This window comes from Pelodiscus sinensis, chromosome 2 (genome assembly GCF_049634645.1).
Source record: "Pelodiscus sinensis isolate JC-2024 chromosome 2, ASM4963464v1, whole genome shotgun sequence".
Taxonomy (NCBI): domain Eukaryota; kingdom Metazoa; phylum Chordata; order Testudines; family Trionychidae; genus Pelodiscus; species Pelodiscus sinensis.
The window spans coordinates 214,119,532-214,136,274 of record NC_134712.1 but is presented as its reverse complement, the minus strand read 5'-3'; the positions used below and the strand labels follow the sequence as shown (position 1 = coordinate 214,136,274).

At 40.2% G+C, this 16,743-nt stretch overlaps 1 protein-coding gene across 7 annotated transcripts in view; it reads left to right on the top strand.

The window, feature by feature from the left end:
• AKAP9 (A-kinase anchoring protein 9) overlaps positions 1–16,743 on the top strand; it is a 179,971-nt gene that overhangs the window by 95,517 nt on the left and 67,711 nt on the right. For all 7 annotated transcript variants that reach the window (XM_075922392.1, XM_075922389.1, XM_075922388.1 and 4 more), the window contains 5 exons: positions 6,340–6,564; positions 10,656–10,796; positions 11,232–11,335; positions 13,895–14,094; positions 14,543–14,769. In XM_075922392.1, the coding sequence (XP_075778507.1) occupies positions 6,340–6,564; positions 10,656–10,796; positions 11,232–11,335; positions 13,895–14,094; positions 14,543–14,769 (897 nt within the window). The remainder of the gene's footprint in view (positions 1–6,339; positions 6,565–10,655; positions 10,797–11,231; positions 11,336–13,894; positions 14,095–14,542; positions 14,770–16,743) is intronic.

Sequence of the window (16,743 nt, the reverse complement as noted above, 5' to 3'; positions counted from 1 at the left end):
TTTTCCACAGTATTACTATGTAATTTAGACCTAAACAAATGGGTATTTAAAATTTAAATGGAAAAGAGTTAATTTTAACAGAAATGTTATGGCTTATTTTAATTCCGTGAAAATTCATATTTTATATAGCAGCTTGTGTGTGGGATTTCAATCCAAATATTGCGGCACTACACTAATGCATGAGAAGTGGAACATAAAACTGAACATACTGAAAATGACTAATCCATTTTCATGGTCAAAACTTGTGAAATTCCAAAAAGAAAGAATGGCATCAACAGTAAAAAATAAACTTAATTTTTAAAATTATTTTAATGCTAATAAATACATTTTATCACTAACACATGAAACTTATGTAAAGGGGATACAATTGTATAAATATATTATTTTAACCCACCTTATCCTCCTTTATATATAGGGGAAATGATCTGAAGGAAAAGAAGCGATAGCTAAAATGTCTTATTTTTCATAATCTGTAGGGGAGGAGAGTTATGTTCAAAGGCTAGCAACCATTCCTACTCGCTAGACATTTGTCAATTTATGAAGTGAGATGGGGACATTTTTACCCTGTTATATCTACAGAGGCTACTGTAGCAAGGTGACAAAGATAGTTTGCTCAACTCATTCCTTTCCACAAAGGTGACGGCCCATGTTACGTTCACTCATGGTAGGCTGCCACATATGGATTCTCTGTAGAGTGAAGCTACACACAGTACAAGAGGGTGCTAATCTTTTACAGCCTCCTCAGATTATCTCCCTTTATCTGCTTAAATAGCAAAACCACCCAAGTCTACTTCCTTTTGGTATCATGGAGACAGAGGAAGTATATATCCAGGAGTAAACCGAAATAAATGTAGCAAAATTTAAAATGTTCTGTACATAATCCACTTTTAAGAAACTTAAACATGGAATAAGATATTAAAACTTTTGTTTTTGATTTTGTTTATAATTTTTTAATTAATTTTGATCAAAGTTATATGTTCTTCTTTCCAAAATGGAAACAGGTAATACTTGTACATCTGGGAGCTTGCCAGATTCAATTTTAGGGGACGGTCAGCACCATGGATCAGTGAGAAATAATGAGTCCTCTGAATGCCATATATTAGGGAATAAGAGACAGGAACAAATAAATGTGTCTGACAATGATTTTCTAATTGCAAAGAATTATATAAATGGAATTATAATTAATCTAATTTTTGCATTTCAAATAAATAACCCTTTCATCTATTCTCTGCAGAAAGGAACCAGTAGAACTTAGCCTAGTTCTTCTTTGAGTGCTTGCTTGTATCCATTCTATATAGGAATGTCTGCTCACCACATGCACCAGTATAAGGATGTTAAGAAGTGGGGAATTGACTAATCTTGTAGTCAATACAATTTGTATCGACTACACAGTTAGTCAATAAGGGGAGGCGGGGTTCAAGAACTACCCCCGCTGTGGCTCTGCAGTTTAAATGTAGTAGGAGCCGGGCATGCAGGCAGCCCTGATCTTACCACGTTTAAAAGGCAGAGCCACGGCGGGGTTTGGTCTGGGACCCAGCAGAAACTGGGACTGAGCAGCCCCAGCTTGTGCTGGGTCCTGGACTGCTGCGCCTCTGCCTTTTATACGTAGGTCAGGTCTATGTTGGGACATACTGGTTGGCACTACACAGAGAAAGGTCACCAGTCCACCCATTCCTGGTCGCTTGACAGTGCCCAAACCACATCCAACACCAGCACCAAGCAGCAGTCACTGTCAGCAGAAAAATCCCCAGGGTCAGTGGTACCGTCTTCATCATGGGCATCGCAGTTGACCCTTATGACCCCAAGGCAATTAGCCAGTGGCCTGGTACTCCTGGAACCACTGGGGTTTCATCCAACCATTGCAGCCCACACAGTCATTGATGGAGGCCTCAGATAGCTTATTAACCTTAGCATCTCAACCTCCTCTTGAAGCAGAGACTCCAGACGAAAACATCTCTCTTGCCCAGGAAGATCCAGGGGAACAGCCTTCTTGACCATTAGGTGAAGTCGTAGACCTCATGGTGTTGATTTCGCTCATCATTTCCAGATGAAGTCATCATGGCTCCCCTTCATCCAGTTTCCCAAGATGATGCCAAGGCTCATCAGGAGCTGTTGAAGAGGATTGCCTCCAACCTGGGGCTCTAGGCAGAGGGGCTAGAGGAGCCATTGGACTCCCTGTTTGACATCCTCTGCTCCATATCACCTGCTAGAATGGCATGACTCCATGAAGGAGTGTCAAAGATTATTAATGCCCTGCAGCAAGCCTCCTCTTTCCTGTTCCCTATTTCAAAAGGGGCTGTATGAATATACTTTGTGCCAATTAGAGGCATGAATACCTCTACACCAGTAGTTTTCAAAGTGCGGTCAGCAGACACCTTGAAAGTGATTCTCAGCTTGAGCTCAACCTCCCTGCATGCTCCCTTCTCCCCCCACAGTGTGGAGCCTGCGCTGGTGCTGCAGCCTTGTGCCCCCTGCAAAGTTGGAGCACCAGTGCCAGCTTCCTGCTGGGGAGGAGAGAAAGTGTCAAGACTCGCTGTGCCACCTGGCTCGTGGAGAAGAAGCGGCTCTGTGCAGTGCTGCTCCCCTTCCCGGCTGGGGGAACAGCAGTGAATAGATGCGCTGTCTGGAGGCTTTCCCCGCTGTTCCTATTGGCTGGATTCCTGTCAATGGGAGCAGCAGGAGGCCAATTTACATGGTGCCTGGGAGCAACAGAGGGATGAAGAGAGGTAAGTGGCCCCCTTCTCCTCATGCCCAGACCTTGAACCCCACCCACCTCACACACACACACACACACACACCAAGACCCCATACCCTCAGCCTGCTCCTGCACCCTCCTCCTAGCCAGACACCCTATCCCCAGACTAGTCCTGCACTCTCCCACTGGCCACACACCTACCCCCAGTCCACTCCTGCACCCTCCCCCTGGCCATAGTCTCAGCCTGCTCCTGCACTCTCCTCCCAGCAAGACACCTTACCTCCTAAGCAGACCTTGCACCTCTCACCCCTTCCTATATCCCAAATCCTGCACCCTCATCCCACTCATTGGCAGCTCTGTCCCAAACACTGAACCCCAGGAGTACCAGGCCACTGGCTAATTGCCTTGGAGTCATAAGGGTTAACTGTGATGCCCATGATTAAGACGGTACCACTGACACTGGCTTGTTGAAAGCCTGCTCCAGGTACAAGTCCAAAGGGATGTCATGATGATGCAGGCCACATGCAGATCAATGAGCCTGCTAGTAAATGACAAAAAGACAGCGCTCATTCTGGTATACAAGATAGAGTTCACTGGAGCAGTGCTTGACTCCACCTGCACAAGAGCATTTCTGTGGCATGGAAGATTCCAACCCTTACTGGATCACACTGGACTCGGAATCATTTCATTCCCCCTAATCATGGCAAGAGGGTCTTTGTGCCTGATGGGTTACATGGCAGCATGCAAGTATGTTGTCCACTTTACAGCTCATTGATGTGTTGGGTTGCTGGAAGTTCCCCCCAGCACCAGCTCCGTGGTGCTGCCTGCCCCCTCAACCAGCACTTCTGTTGCCTCTATGAAAGACATTCCATGGAGCAGCCTCAGTCCGCAACAGCAGCCCCTGTCCGTAAATGGTCTGAGCTTCCAAAGACAGGGCTACTGCCATGAAGCAGACCCCGCTGCGGACCCTTCTTTGACAGGGGCTGCTGCTATCCCATGCTGCTGCCTATGTATCAGAGGCAGCAATGCAGGGCGGTAAGCAGAGCTGGTCTGTGCAGGAGTCTGGTTTTTAAATTGAATCCCCTTGCAGACCGGCTCTGTGCTGCCACCCCACACTACTGCTTCTGATACAGAGGCAGCAGTGTGAGCTAGGAGGGGGCTCCCCCAGAGTGGGCCTGAGAGCACACTGACTGCCAGCCTTGCCCCTGGGGACTATCGAATAGCCATGTAACCGCTAAAATTTGATGTGGTTAAATGACTATTCAGTTACATGCTATCTTACAGAACTAAACTGGATTCAGATCTAATAATGAGTTTGTTCTTTAGAAGCTGTGTTTTGTGATTATGTGAAATGTTAGTGTCTGTACGGTGCTTAAAGTTTGAAAACAAATTTATGTTATATATTGTACTTGTAAAGATATGTATTTTCAGAAAAGCACTTCTAAAATTCATATTTTTACAAACATGGTGTTCTAAAGACAATTGGAAATGTAAAGTACACTGTTCCATATATATTTTTAAATAACACGAAATATGCACTATCAACTCTTTTTATGAGTGCATGGTGGAAGCATTATCTATATTCTAATGTTTGTTGTTGCCACTTGAACATAGAATATACCTTTTCAAATACTAATTTATCACTGTAAACAGCACTATCCCGTAGGAGAAACAAAACATTAGAACCCTGTCCTGAAGAGTTAAAAGTTAGAGATGTACAACTAATTGATGTTTTGGGTTGCTGGCAGTTCCAAAAATTGAGGAAAAAATTGCTTTGGGTCAACTAGAAACCTAAATTTATTAGAATTTTCAGTGAATGGAAAAATGAGAAAAATGTTATTGCATCAAACAAACCATTTTTGTTCTAAATTAAATATTTGGTTTTAATATATCTGGCATCTGTGTTTTTAAATAAAAGTAAAGAAACTGAAGGGCTATATTTACAAAGGCATCACTCACAAAATGAAGGAGGAGGTTCCTAATAGGGCAAGGGCATTCATGTGGAAGACCCAAATTCAAATCACTGATGTTCAGCAAAGACTTCAAACCTAGGTCTCCCTTATTCCTGGTGAATGCCCTAACCACTAAGCTATTAGTTATTCTGTAATGGGTCTCTCTGTCTCTTCTGTTGAATATGTTGCACTTTGTGTAAAATACAGTACATTCAGAGAGTGATGATGAATCCTTAGTATTGTCACTAGGAAGAGGTGATTTCTGGATCCTAGTCTCTACTCCAGTAAAATTATTTTTACAAAATAGAAGAGCTTCAATAGGAGACAATGAGAGAGACCCACCTGTGAATAACCAATACCATTGTTTTTAAGGCACCTACCAGGAAGAGACTGTAGAGAAGAATATATGAGATTTAGTCTAAGGAAAGTGATCAGTGGTAGCATTTTTGATAGATTTGAGAAGAGGAAGTTAAAAGTGTAAAGCCAGAATGCAGGGGATTGCAATGGGGAAGGTTGGAGATAAGGGCATGGACATTAATACTACTTAGATAGAATTACATGTCTGAAGTTCCTGTATTCTCTCATCAACCCCAAAATATTAAACAAAAGTAATATTTTTCTTTGTTTTGGATCATCACATCATCATATATATAGTAGCCCAATGTCTCTGAGTCTGTAACGCTGAAATGCTGGCTGTTCCCTCTGGGCGGCGCTGTTGCTGAAATGTTAGCTGTTCCTTCTGGATGGGTGGCCCGGGCTGCATGGGAAATGTGGGGCCCAAACGGCCTCTTGTTTCCCCTTGGCGACCCGGCTGAATGGCGCAGAAGTCAGCTGAGTGCCACGGCGGGACGGGAAGGGGGGGTGGGGCGGTGATGTGTGGCATGACAGTGGCTCCGGGCCCTGCCCCCGGGTCGTGAACATTCATGCCCCGCCCCTTTTTGCCGCCTGCCATGGCACTCAGCTGACTTCTGCGCTGCTCAGCCAGGCTGCCACATGGGAGCAAGTGGCGCAAGCGACCGTTTGGGCTCCACGCTCCCCATGCAGCACGGGGAGCACGGAGCCCAAAAGACCATTTGGGCTCCGCGGTCCCCCAGGTGAGAGGCAGGAGGGGAGGAGAAGAGAAAGAGAGAGACAGAGAGAGAGAGAGAGACTGGAGGCTCAGGAGAGAAGACTGACATGGAGGAGAGACTTGAAAATCCCGTTTTATGATGGGCTAATTGGCTAGTTACATATGTTTATTGACTCTTAGGCCAGGTCTAACCTATAGGGGATTGTTGAATTAAGATATGCGTCTTAATTGAGTTGAATTAAGTCGACGTGTCTTAATTCGAGCTTCCGCAGTGGAAGGTCAGTGGGAGCAAACACTCCTGCCAGTTTTCCTTACTCTTTGGGGGGAGCAGGAGGACTGGTGCCAAAAAGGGTGTCCTCTGAATTAGATTTACCAGATCTTTACTAGATCTGCTAAATTGAACTCCAGAAGACTGACTGTGGCAGCACTGATCTTCCTTGTAGTGAAAACAACCCCTTTGGGAGTATGTGATTCTTTAGCATTTGGCCTTCCTACAAGGAGGCAACAAGTTGATCCTTTGGATGATAGATGTTTTGATTTGTGAGAATCTTTTTGGAAAATTATGTAACCATTTCATACATGTACCTTCATATAAAATGTTAATAACAATTCAACTGTTACAGCCTTGTCATGAGATGGCAACATCCTATACAGAAACTTCAGGTCAGCTGTTGCTATATGAAGAGCGTTTGGAAGACATGCGGCAGGAACTTGTACGACAATATCAGGAACATCAGCAGGCAACAGAATTATTGAAACGGGGCCATATGCAGCAAATGGAACGGCAAAAAGAAAATCAAGAACAACTCCTAGCAGAGCTTCAAAGACTTAAAGTTCAGTTGGCTGAGGTAATGTGGGGCCTGGGACAATATTGCAGGAGCAGAAGAGTGGATTAACAACTGATCTTGGCTTTAAAACATATATTCTTACCACAATGAGCCCTAACGTGTCATGGACTAGTTTTGGTTGGAGCCTTCAGCAGTTCAACCATCTTATTATTTCTGGGAAAACATTTAACAGCCTGATCTCCTATCACTGGCTGTATAGTGAAGCCTACCATAGCCAAGTCGAGGGTAGGAGGGCTCTGGTACCAGCTTCCATTAACCAATTTCCCTCAGACTAAGGGCTCATCTAGACTACGCTAGAGTGTCGAAAGAGGTTATGCAAATTTAGTGGGAATTTGCATATACACTTTTGACACTCTAGTGTAGTCTAGTTGAGCCCTAAGTGTAGTCCCAAAGGATTATCATTAATTGTCCCCACTCTCTGATTGTTACATAAGAATATAAGAATGGCCATACTCGATCAGACCAAAGGTTCATCTATCCCAATATCCTGTCTGCTGACAATGGCCAATACCACATGCTCCAGAGGGAGGGATCACAACAGGTAATCATCACATGATCCTGTCACCCGTTCCCAGACAAAGAGAGCCTAAGGACACCATTTCTACCTATCCTGGATAATAGCCATTGATGGACCTAACCTTCATGAATCTGTCTAGGTTTTTGTTTTGTTTTTTTGAAGCGTGTTAAAAAATTGTTGGTGGAGAAGCACTCCATTGATCCTTTTAGTGCCCTGTCCTCACTGCTGACATTGTCACAGTGGTCCCCAGACTGACTGTTCACAGTCCAAACTTGAATCATCTGTGAAGTTTGGGTATTCCAGGAGTGATCCCAGTGAGTGTCTGTAATGCCATATTTCTTCCCTCATGCTCCTTTTTATTTCAAGCCGGATGTCCTGTCTTCTGGTGTGGAAAGGCAGATCACACTGCTCTTCCACTGCATATTGTGCTGCTTCCACCCGAGTCTTAGGTGAAATTAGAAGACTACCCAGAGACTCTGTGGTCTGCCTGATTGTGTCTAGTGCTGTTGAAGCTGCTAGAAGCTTTCATGCACTGGTGGGGAGAAGAGTTAATACTCCCTAGAGAAGAAAGAGCAAGAGTGAACTGTTCCATTAGGAGTCTCAGAGGGGTAACCACGTTAGTCTGTAACTGAAACACTTAAAAAACAACAAATAGTTCTGCAGCACCTTATAGAGCACATTTTAACAAAAATGTGGATGGTATCATGAGCTTTTGTGGGCACAACCCTCTTCTTCTGATGAATGGAGTAAGTGGTCCAGGATACAAATAAATAGCAGAGAAAGAGGGGGTGGAGAGGAAAAAAGGAGAAAAATAGGGGGGAAATGTCAGTTACAGTGTCTGTGCTAACTGAGGCTAATAGAGCAGGCTGTAAGTACCCAGTGCTTAACTGTTTATGTCATTAGAGTGTGGAATGTAGCAGCCCATCCAGGTCAGGTCTTTTTTCAAACCTTAATTACAGGTGTCAAACTTGTAAAGGAAGCCAAGTTCTGCAGCTTCTCTTTCCAGTTGGCTTTTGAAATTGCTTTGTAATAGTATAATCACTTTTAGATCCATTGGTGAGTGCATTAGTGAGCGCCCAGGCAAGTTAAAATGTTCCCCCAGTGGTTTCTCTGTGTTACCATTTTGAACACCTGATTTGTGTCCATTAATCCTTTGTCATGGAGACTGTCCAGATTGGCCAATATACATAGCAGGGGGGCATTGCTGGTACTTTCCTCCCCATCCCCTCCCTTTCTCTGCTATTTGTACCCTGAACCCCTTACTCCATTCATCTGAAGAAGTGGGTTGTGCTCATGATACCATCTGCATTTTTTTGTTAGTCTCTAAGGTGCTACAAGACTATTTATTGTTTTTTAATATGTTCCATTAGGAGCAAGAGTGAACTGTGTCTGTTGTGCTTCCCAGCAGCCAGAAGATGTCTTACTTGTTCCATTGGGCTGTAGGGTGCTTGCCTTTGTAAAGTACAAATTAGTTTAGCAGGAGAGGCAAGCATGTATGTATATTAGTGCTGTTAACAAGTATTTATTTTTGTAAATGTGTAACCACCAAATTTTTTAGAAGTTGTACATTTACATGCAGGGGGACAGGCAGGAACTGGTGCTTCTGTGGGAGGCAGCAAGGGGTAGGGTAGGTGGCTCTGTGGGAGCTGGCATGCGTGGGGAGCCAGTCTAGAAGTCGGCTCCCCATGTGCATTGGCTCCCGCCTCCACTCGGGATGCGGGTGCGTGTAACCATGCGGGTTAACTGATGAGCCCAGGCTTATTGGTTAATCATGTACATGAGTACATGTTAACATCCTCAATGTTTATTTATATATTTTGCATTTCTAAAATGTAGCCATATTAGAATCCATGTCCAAATTCATACAATCTCCATAAAAGCTATGTTAAAGGAACTTCTCTTAATTATCAGAGTCTCAAAAATCAGATAGCTTTCAAATTGTTCTTAAAGATTTTATCTCTTACCAGATCAAGAGGACAAAACTTAAAGGAGTCCGTCTAGTCATACGTTCCCAGACTCACATATTACATTGACAGTACATGCATAGGTGTTTGATGTCATCTCAACAATGCAATATTATAGAAATATATGAGAAAATAGTGAAAGGAGAACCATAAAGTTTTTCAGTTGTGCTCCACTGTGCTTACAAGGTTCCACCTGACCCCTTCTCCTCCTCCCATACTATGTTTTGCTCTGTCTTCATTCTCTCTGCAGCAGGGTATGTATAAGTGTCAAAGTGTAACAGTGATCTTCTGTTGCTAATTATTGTGGTTGTAGATGGCCAGTAAGCCTGCTTCTCCTCTTTTCAGCTCCACAGGTGTATGGGCAGGCCTGCTTATCCTGTTAGCCTGTTTCTGGACCTCTTCCCACCCATTATCCTAGAATTGTTCCTCTAACATATCTATGTCTTCCTCTACTCTTCATTGCCTCTTCTGTTTCCTTAGACTCACATATATACATAGCTGGAACTTCTAACAGTGGGAGGAGAGAGTATGTGTGAGATTTAGTTCATTAGCTCCTCTGTTTTAATGCAAAGGATGTCTTTGTCATGAGATATTTTAATTCTAACATCAGTAATTATTGAATCAGTAATACTTCTAGTTCCTCTAATTTTGGACCATAGCACTGGAAGGGTCATAAATGTTAGAGAAGAAACAGGCGACCCAGGAGCGGATGGGGTAAAAGGAACTGTTTTGTTGCCCACGCATGTTTACAGCAGACATTCAATACAATGTCCGAGTGGCAACAACCTGGTGCTAATCTCACCCTTTTATCTATTTTAGTATGTTAATTTACACGTCTATCACTACTTTCCCTAAAACCTAATTTAGTAATGTTAACTCTGACACAATGAATGTTAATAAGTAGGAGATTAATACAATTATACCCGCCCCCTGTTTGTTGTTTACTGGTTGTTAGCTGAATGAGCATTATATACTGTCTTAATCAGCAGCTTATAGGGAGGGGGAAAGCACTTTGACCCTGAAAATGTTTTTACAGACAAGTGCGAAGACAAAACAAGACACTGTTCAGTGCAACCATCTTCCAAGGCTGCCAGGACAAAAGGAAAAAACATGTTTAAAGGGCAATGGCAATGCCTATTCTGACTAGGCCCCTTGCCCACTGATGTACAGTCATCCCAGACCACTATTAATTTTTACATATCCCAACAATAAAGTCCAGTCTCCAGTGGGCAACCCATTCCATCCTGTTCATAAACTTTATCAAGCTCCCTAAAACTAGTTTGTTTGTTCCTGACCCTTATTGGCAGGCTGTTCCAGAGTCTCATTCCCCTGATTATTAGAAATCTCCCTTCCTGATTTTACCCTGAACTGCAATCAGTTTGGTATATTATAGTTTCACCTTTGTGAAGATCTTTTATGAAAAAGACATATTATCTGTGTAGTCTATCTGGCACACTGTATATTATATTAATATTAATATTATATATTATATTATATAGTATTATAGAGTATTGGAAATGCCAGGAATCACTAACACCAGAAGATTACAAACCTCCCTAATGTTACTGCTTTCCTTCTACCTTTATGTCCTTATGACATTTCATTTTTAGAGTGTCTCTGTGGAGAATGATAACTTGGTTACAGAGAGAGAGAGAATGCTTTTAAAGGAACTAGAATTGTTAAAGCAACATCCTGTACCCGGAAGAGAGAAGCTGCATTGTGAGCTATGCAACAACAGTACGCAAACACAGGTAAATATGGACTTTGGCTACCTTAGGAGCCATGGTATGTAAATGAAGTAAGATTTCTTTTGTCTGCTGCCTTTTGGGTTGGTTAAATAATGAGGAGGTGGAGTTTAGCTGCCTATCTTTTAATGTTGCTGTAACAACTTTCAACAGAGAACCCCCAAACTGTTTCTTTAGTATAACAAACTTCATTTTAAAAGGCTCTGGCTTGGATCTGTCGTGGTTTTTTTCATCTAAACATTAATGGTTTCGTATTTTTATCTTTCCTGGATACTAGCAATTTCATCTCAAGGGATAATTGTTTTATTTCGAACAACATGTAATTTTTGCATAAAAGTTTTAATTTTGTAATGTAACCATGTATCAGAATATGATGTTGATTCCAACATGACAGGATTTTTGTCTTTTTTGTCCTCTCTGCCTTTGCAAATATTTACCCAGAATGAAAATGAAAGCCAAATTAAATCAAAAGAGTACACCTTTGAGGATGAAGATGGAGACAGAAAGACTGAAGAAATACCTTCGGATAGTCTTTCAAAAGAAAGGTATTCAGGGCTTGTACTTAAGTCCAGACTTTCTTTAATTCAAAGTGCTATAAGCTTCTATAAGTGCAATCAAAGAATTATATTTAGTTTTGTAAAGCAGATAATTCCCAAATGTATCAGTTATATGCAATAAAAATATGTAATAGGTCAATATAGAAGCCAAACGTGGATGCTTTTGGAATAAAGCTAATAATAATTCATCACTTTTTTGTTTTATTTGAATGGCTGTATAATAAAATTGGGTTTTTTAAAAAAATGATCTTGAAAATAATATTCTGAGGCTATTTATTCCAAATAGTTGAATCAAGCATTTAAATGGGATTTCACATCTCTAATGTGAAAGACCGTGGCTTTCAATCTGTGGTCCATGGACCCCCTTCCCCTCCCCCATGGTCTCTATACTATATCTAAGATTTTTTTCTCAAAAAATTTTTAGAGTCCACAAATTTAAAAAGTTTGCAATCCACTACTCTTAGAGACTCAAACTATAGGCATGACCTTGAATAATTTGTATAGTTCTGCTTTTTAAAGTGATTATAAAAATGTTACCTACTATACTTTGCATGTGTACTCCTTGGGTAAAATGCTGGCTCCAATGACATGATTGGCAAAGCTCCCATTGACTTCAGGGAGGTTAGGATTTCACTCATTCCTTCTGTGTGTTCTGAGTCATAACTGTTCAAGTTAATGACAAAAATAGATGGTGACTGTTTTTAACTCTAGCACTGCTGACAACACACACATGGATAAGTTAAAAGGGAAAAGACCCAGTCTGACTTGTTTTTGAAGGGTTATTTTTGAGGGAACAGTAGAAAACAATGTTTACTTGTAAACTAAGAAATTTGGCAAGGAAATCTGTGGTTTGTGACATGCATGGTGTCTCAAAATGTCATTTTTTACAGACTCATTTTTTAAAGCAGCACTATACTATAAAAGTCTCCTTCTGGTTAGCCTTGTGCTCATGGAACTGCACAATGCTTAGAATCATAGAATACTAGGACTGGAAGGGACCTCGAGAGGTCATCGAGTCCAGTCCCCTGCCCCCATTGCAGGACCAAGTACTGTCTAAACCATCCCTAATAGACATTTATCTAACCTACTCTTAAATATCTCCAGAGATGGAGATTCCACAACCTCCCTGGGCAATTTATTCCAGTGTTCAAATACCCTGACAGTTAGGAACTTTTTCCTAATGTCCAACCTTGCTGAAGTTTAAGCCCATTGCTTCTTGTTCTATCCTCAGAGGCCAAGTTTTCTCCCTCCTCCTCATGACCCTTTTAGATACCTGAAAACGGTTATCATACTTGTCTTATCTCCTGCTCCTACTTATATGATAAGCAACAAGGGCACTGTGAAAAGTGAAGATTGCAACAGAGGAGGCTGACCCAGGTTTAAGGGACAGACCTACATATAAAGGACGCTACATCAAGTGGGGTGAGAAAAGGGTTGAGTTAGGCTGTTCATCTTTACCAGTGAGTTTGCATGAAGTGCCTGGTAAATTTACTTAAGGGTTTTAGAAAGGCTGGTGTATATCCACCTCCCATTGATAAAGTGATTCGCCAATTAATACATCTGCACTTCAGCTGTTGGGTCTCATACTGTTCATCCAAAAGTACTGTATTCTGCCTCTTTCAGAGTAGGTAGTAGATATTCAAAGTAGCTTCCATTAATCCTTATTTTATTGTCAATGAACCATTTGTGGTTATGGTATATCAGCTTTCTGGTGTGCAATTTCACATGAAGCAGGATTTTTTTTAACATGTGTTTGCATTTGGTCCTTCAGTGTCTGTTTCAATGGGTAGGGAAGAAAGACAGTTCAGGAGAAGACAAATTCTGCTTTTATTAAATGGTAACAAGTAATGCTTGTGAAGAGACTGAAGTTTTATCATTTTTACTGAACAGGGGTGAAGTTACATTATGGATTTTGTCAAGAACTTGGCACAAAACTAATACCAATTCTACTTTAATACTGCTCTGCTCTGCAAAGGACAAAATGCATGCTTTATCTTTTTTTGGTAATATTAGCCAAAAGTACTTTGTCTGAAGCTCAAATCACTGTTGAATCAGTGTACTATGACTAGGCGATTAAGAAACAGTTTTAAATACTAGAAGCATCCTAAAGAGTCCATGTATCTAGACACAAATACTCAGGTTGGAAAATTCTGCATTGTTTTCACTAGGCACACTCTCCATATAGTCTTTACTACATATTCCACAGAGATTAACTGACCAACATATATATATATATATATATATGAAACCTAATAAGGAGAAAGGACTTATAATGGAAATGCTGACAAAAATTGTTGCATTCTATAGTTATTTGATATAACAATATGTAATTGACTATGGACTGATATAGATATGCTAATGTAGCATTTACATTACTTATGTACTTTTTTATCTTAAAACCAAATCCTAGTACCATTGTATCAATAGCAAAATTTCATAGTGTTCAGTAGGACCAGGATTTGGTCCATAAAATGCAAACATAGTATGTGAGAGGAAAAACTTATTAATTTGATAAATTATTAACTTCTATTTCATCTATATGTACAGGCATTCTCTACAGAAGGCAAATGACAGACTCCTAAAGATTCTGTTAGAGGTTGTGAAGACAACTGTAGCTGTAGAAGAAACAATTGGTCATCATGTTCTTGGATTACTGAAGAGATCTGGAAAAAGCCCTCTTTCTAAAATTGATCTGAGGGACATGGAGGCAGAGCAGTCACTAAATACAATGAATGAATTTCATGGAGGTGATGTTTACTCTTTCAAATCCTTATACACGCTATCAAATCCTTACAGCAATCTCCGTCCAACTTAATCCCCCCACATTCCCAGCCTTTCTCCCATGTCTCTCAGGCTACTCTAGGCACCCAGGAAAAGACACACTGCCTAGACTGCTGGGGAAGAGACATGTGTCCTCTGACAAAATATTTTTCTTGCATTTATCTGAGCAAAAGGCACAGAAAAATGTGGGCCATAGGAATTCTGTTCCCCCCCACCCAGGAGTGCATAATTCCCTCCCTCCGGAGTATTAACTTGCACTGCACCTTATTCATGTATTTTTTTTGCATCCTGCTTTAATAGTAAAAATATTTTATAATTATTTTATTATTTGTCTCTGTAATCATAATTCATATATATATAATATTTTCGTTTTAAATACTATTAATCCATTTATAAACATTATTGTTATTGCAGAAGAGCCCTCTTCCTCATATCATGGTACTAATCTGGGAGATGAGGCAACTAGCAGGTGGTCAGGAGTAACAGAGGAAGGACTTCAGCTAAGTCAAGATCTCACAGAGAGTGGTTTTGTTGGAGCAGAGCTAGATCCTGATAATGAAGAATTAATTCTAAATATTAGTTCTCGGCTTCAGGCAGCCGTTGAAAAACTTCTGGAAGCCATCAATGAAACCAGCAATCAGGTAGAGTTATCTAATTGTTATATGATTTGAGTTTGCAGCAGTAGACCTCTCTTTGGTTTGGTTTAGTTTTTTTTTTTTTAATTAATATACTCTTTGTTTAGATGCAGACTCTATATCCATAAGGAAAGGAGACTATTTTTGTATTTTTCTTAGAGCCCTGATCCTGCAAGCAGTTTTACATAGGATAATTTTACATATTAGAATAGTCCCTTTGAATTGAATAAGACTGCTTGTGGGTAAAGTTATTCACATGTGTATATGTTTACAGCATTAATACCATGTTTTTGTGGAAGGGCTCCAGGTATCGAAAGTTTTCCCTTGCATAGCTTTTAAAGTTGCATTCTAATCATTTGAATTTACAAGTCTATTTCTTGACTTATTCCACACATTCCTTACATGCTGCTAGGGTTGTGTACTCTACCTGAAACACAGCCTTTTCTGTATAGCTATATAATAGCTATATAATGGCAAACAAGGATATGTTGATGTCAATTCCAAGTTTCAGAAGATAAATATATGGGTTTCTGTGCCATGCATGCCATTCCTGACATCATTTAGCTATGAATGTTATATCTGTTTTGTTTTTTAAAATTGGGATGAAAATTATTGCATCACAGTTTTTCATGAAGGCAAACTTATACCGTTAAGAGTGTTTGTCATTATATCTTTCCTTTCCTATGCAAAATGTGATGGGTTGTATAATTTTCCCAAGCTATTCTCGTGTTTTCTATACTGGAAAGTTCTGTGCTACAAAAAGGGTTCATATATAGAAAATAATGTATATGATTAAATGAAACTAAAATTTCACGTAATTAAACTAAGAATGTAAATTGAAAACAGGATTAATGCATTTATTTGCAGTTACATATTAATTTCAAAATCATAAGAATTTGAAGTGATATAAAATAGTCGTATCCCTATAATGAGATCTCTGAGTATATGCATTATTTACACATTTTTCTTCACTATCTAATATAAATTGTGGTACCATTTCCCAACTACTCACCAGAAAGTTTTCTCTACTTTGGAGTAACAAGTATACGGGAAGATGTGATCTCTGATGTCTGCCAGTTTAGATATATGCAATTGCTAACAAAAAGAGGAGTCGTGGGGTTGTTGTTTTTTTAATGTTGCAAGAAGTTTCTTAATAGTTTATTAAATATTCCATGTATGAAAAAGTAATTCAGTTAGTTTACCTTCAATGGCAGCCCAAAAGAAAAGAGTTTGAAAAGTTGAATAATAGAAATAACATGACATGGTCAACATAATCAATCTGAGAAAATAACATCAAAATAAAATAATTGCACACAAAGCAGGTATTTAAGTCATTTCGTTTATTAATTGTACTAGGCATACAAACAGGCATACTTTTTAAAATTAACTTTTTTTAGAGTTGTGGTAGAAACCTGTCATAATCTTGAAAGTGCTATTTTAAACTTGTTTGAACACATGCTTTCTGAGCTCTGATGTGGAATTTGAATCCTGTTGTGCAAGCTTCATAAATGGGCGTATTCGTTCAGATTCCACCTGCCAGTATACCTAATTAAGCCACTCCCTCTGTCCTGAACTCTTAATCAGGGAAGAGGTTGAAAGGAAACTTTTAGTGAGTGAGAGGGCACATTAGTTTATTAACTGAGTTCAAAATAGCTCCTCCTGTTGGATTAACTCAACGAACAAGAATAAAGGCAAATATCTTCATAAGTAAATTTCTTGTTGATGTTCCAGTGGAGATTAAAAGTATAGACAGTTGCTGCCAGGTTCTGCTCTGATTTCTTGCTTGCTCCAGTCTACGTGCTCTGATTGTGAAAGTATACTTTCTGTATCTGGTAATTACCTCCCTCCTGTTACCATTTTTATGTTTCTGAAGGATTCAGATTGCACTTTAATGTGAAAAATATTAGAGAGAAGAAGTTTCTGCAAATGTTGATTCTTTTTATTGATTGACAATTACCTGGACTTTCCTGATTGTTCCAA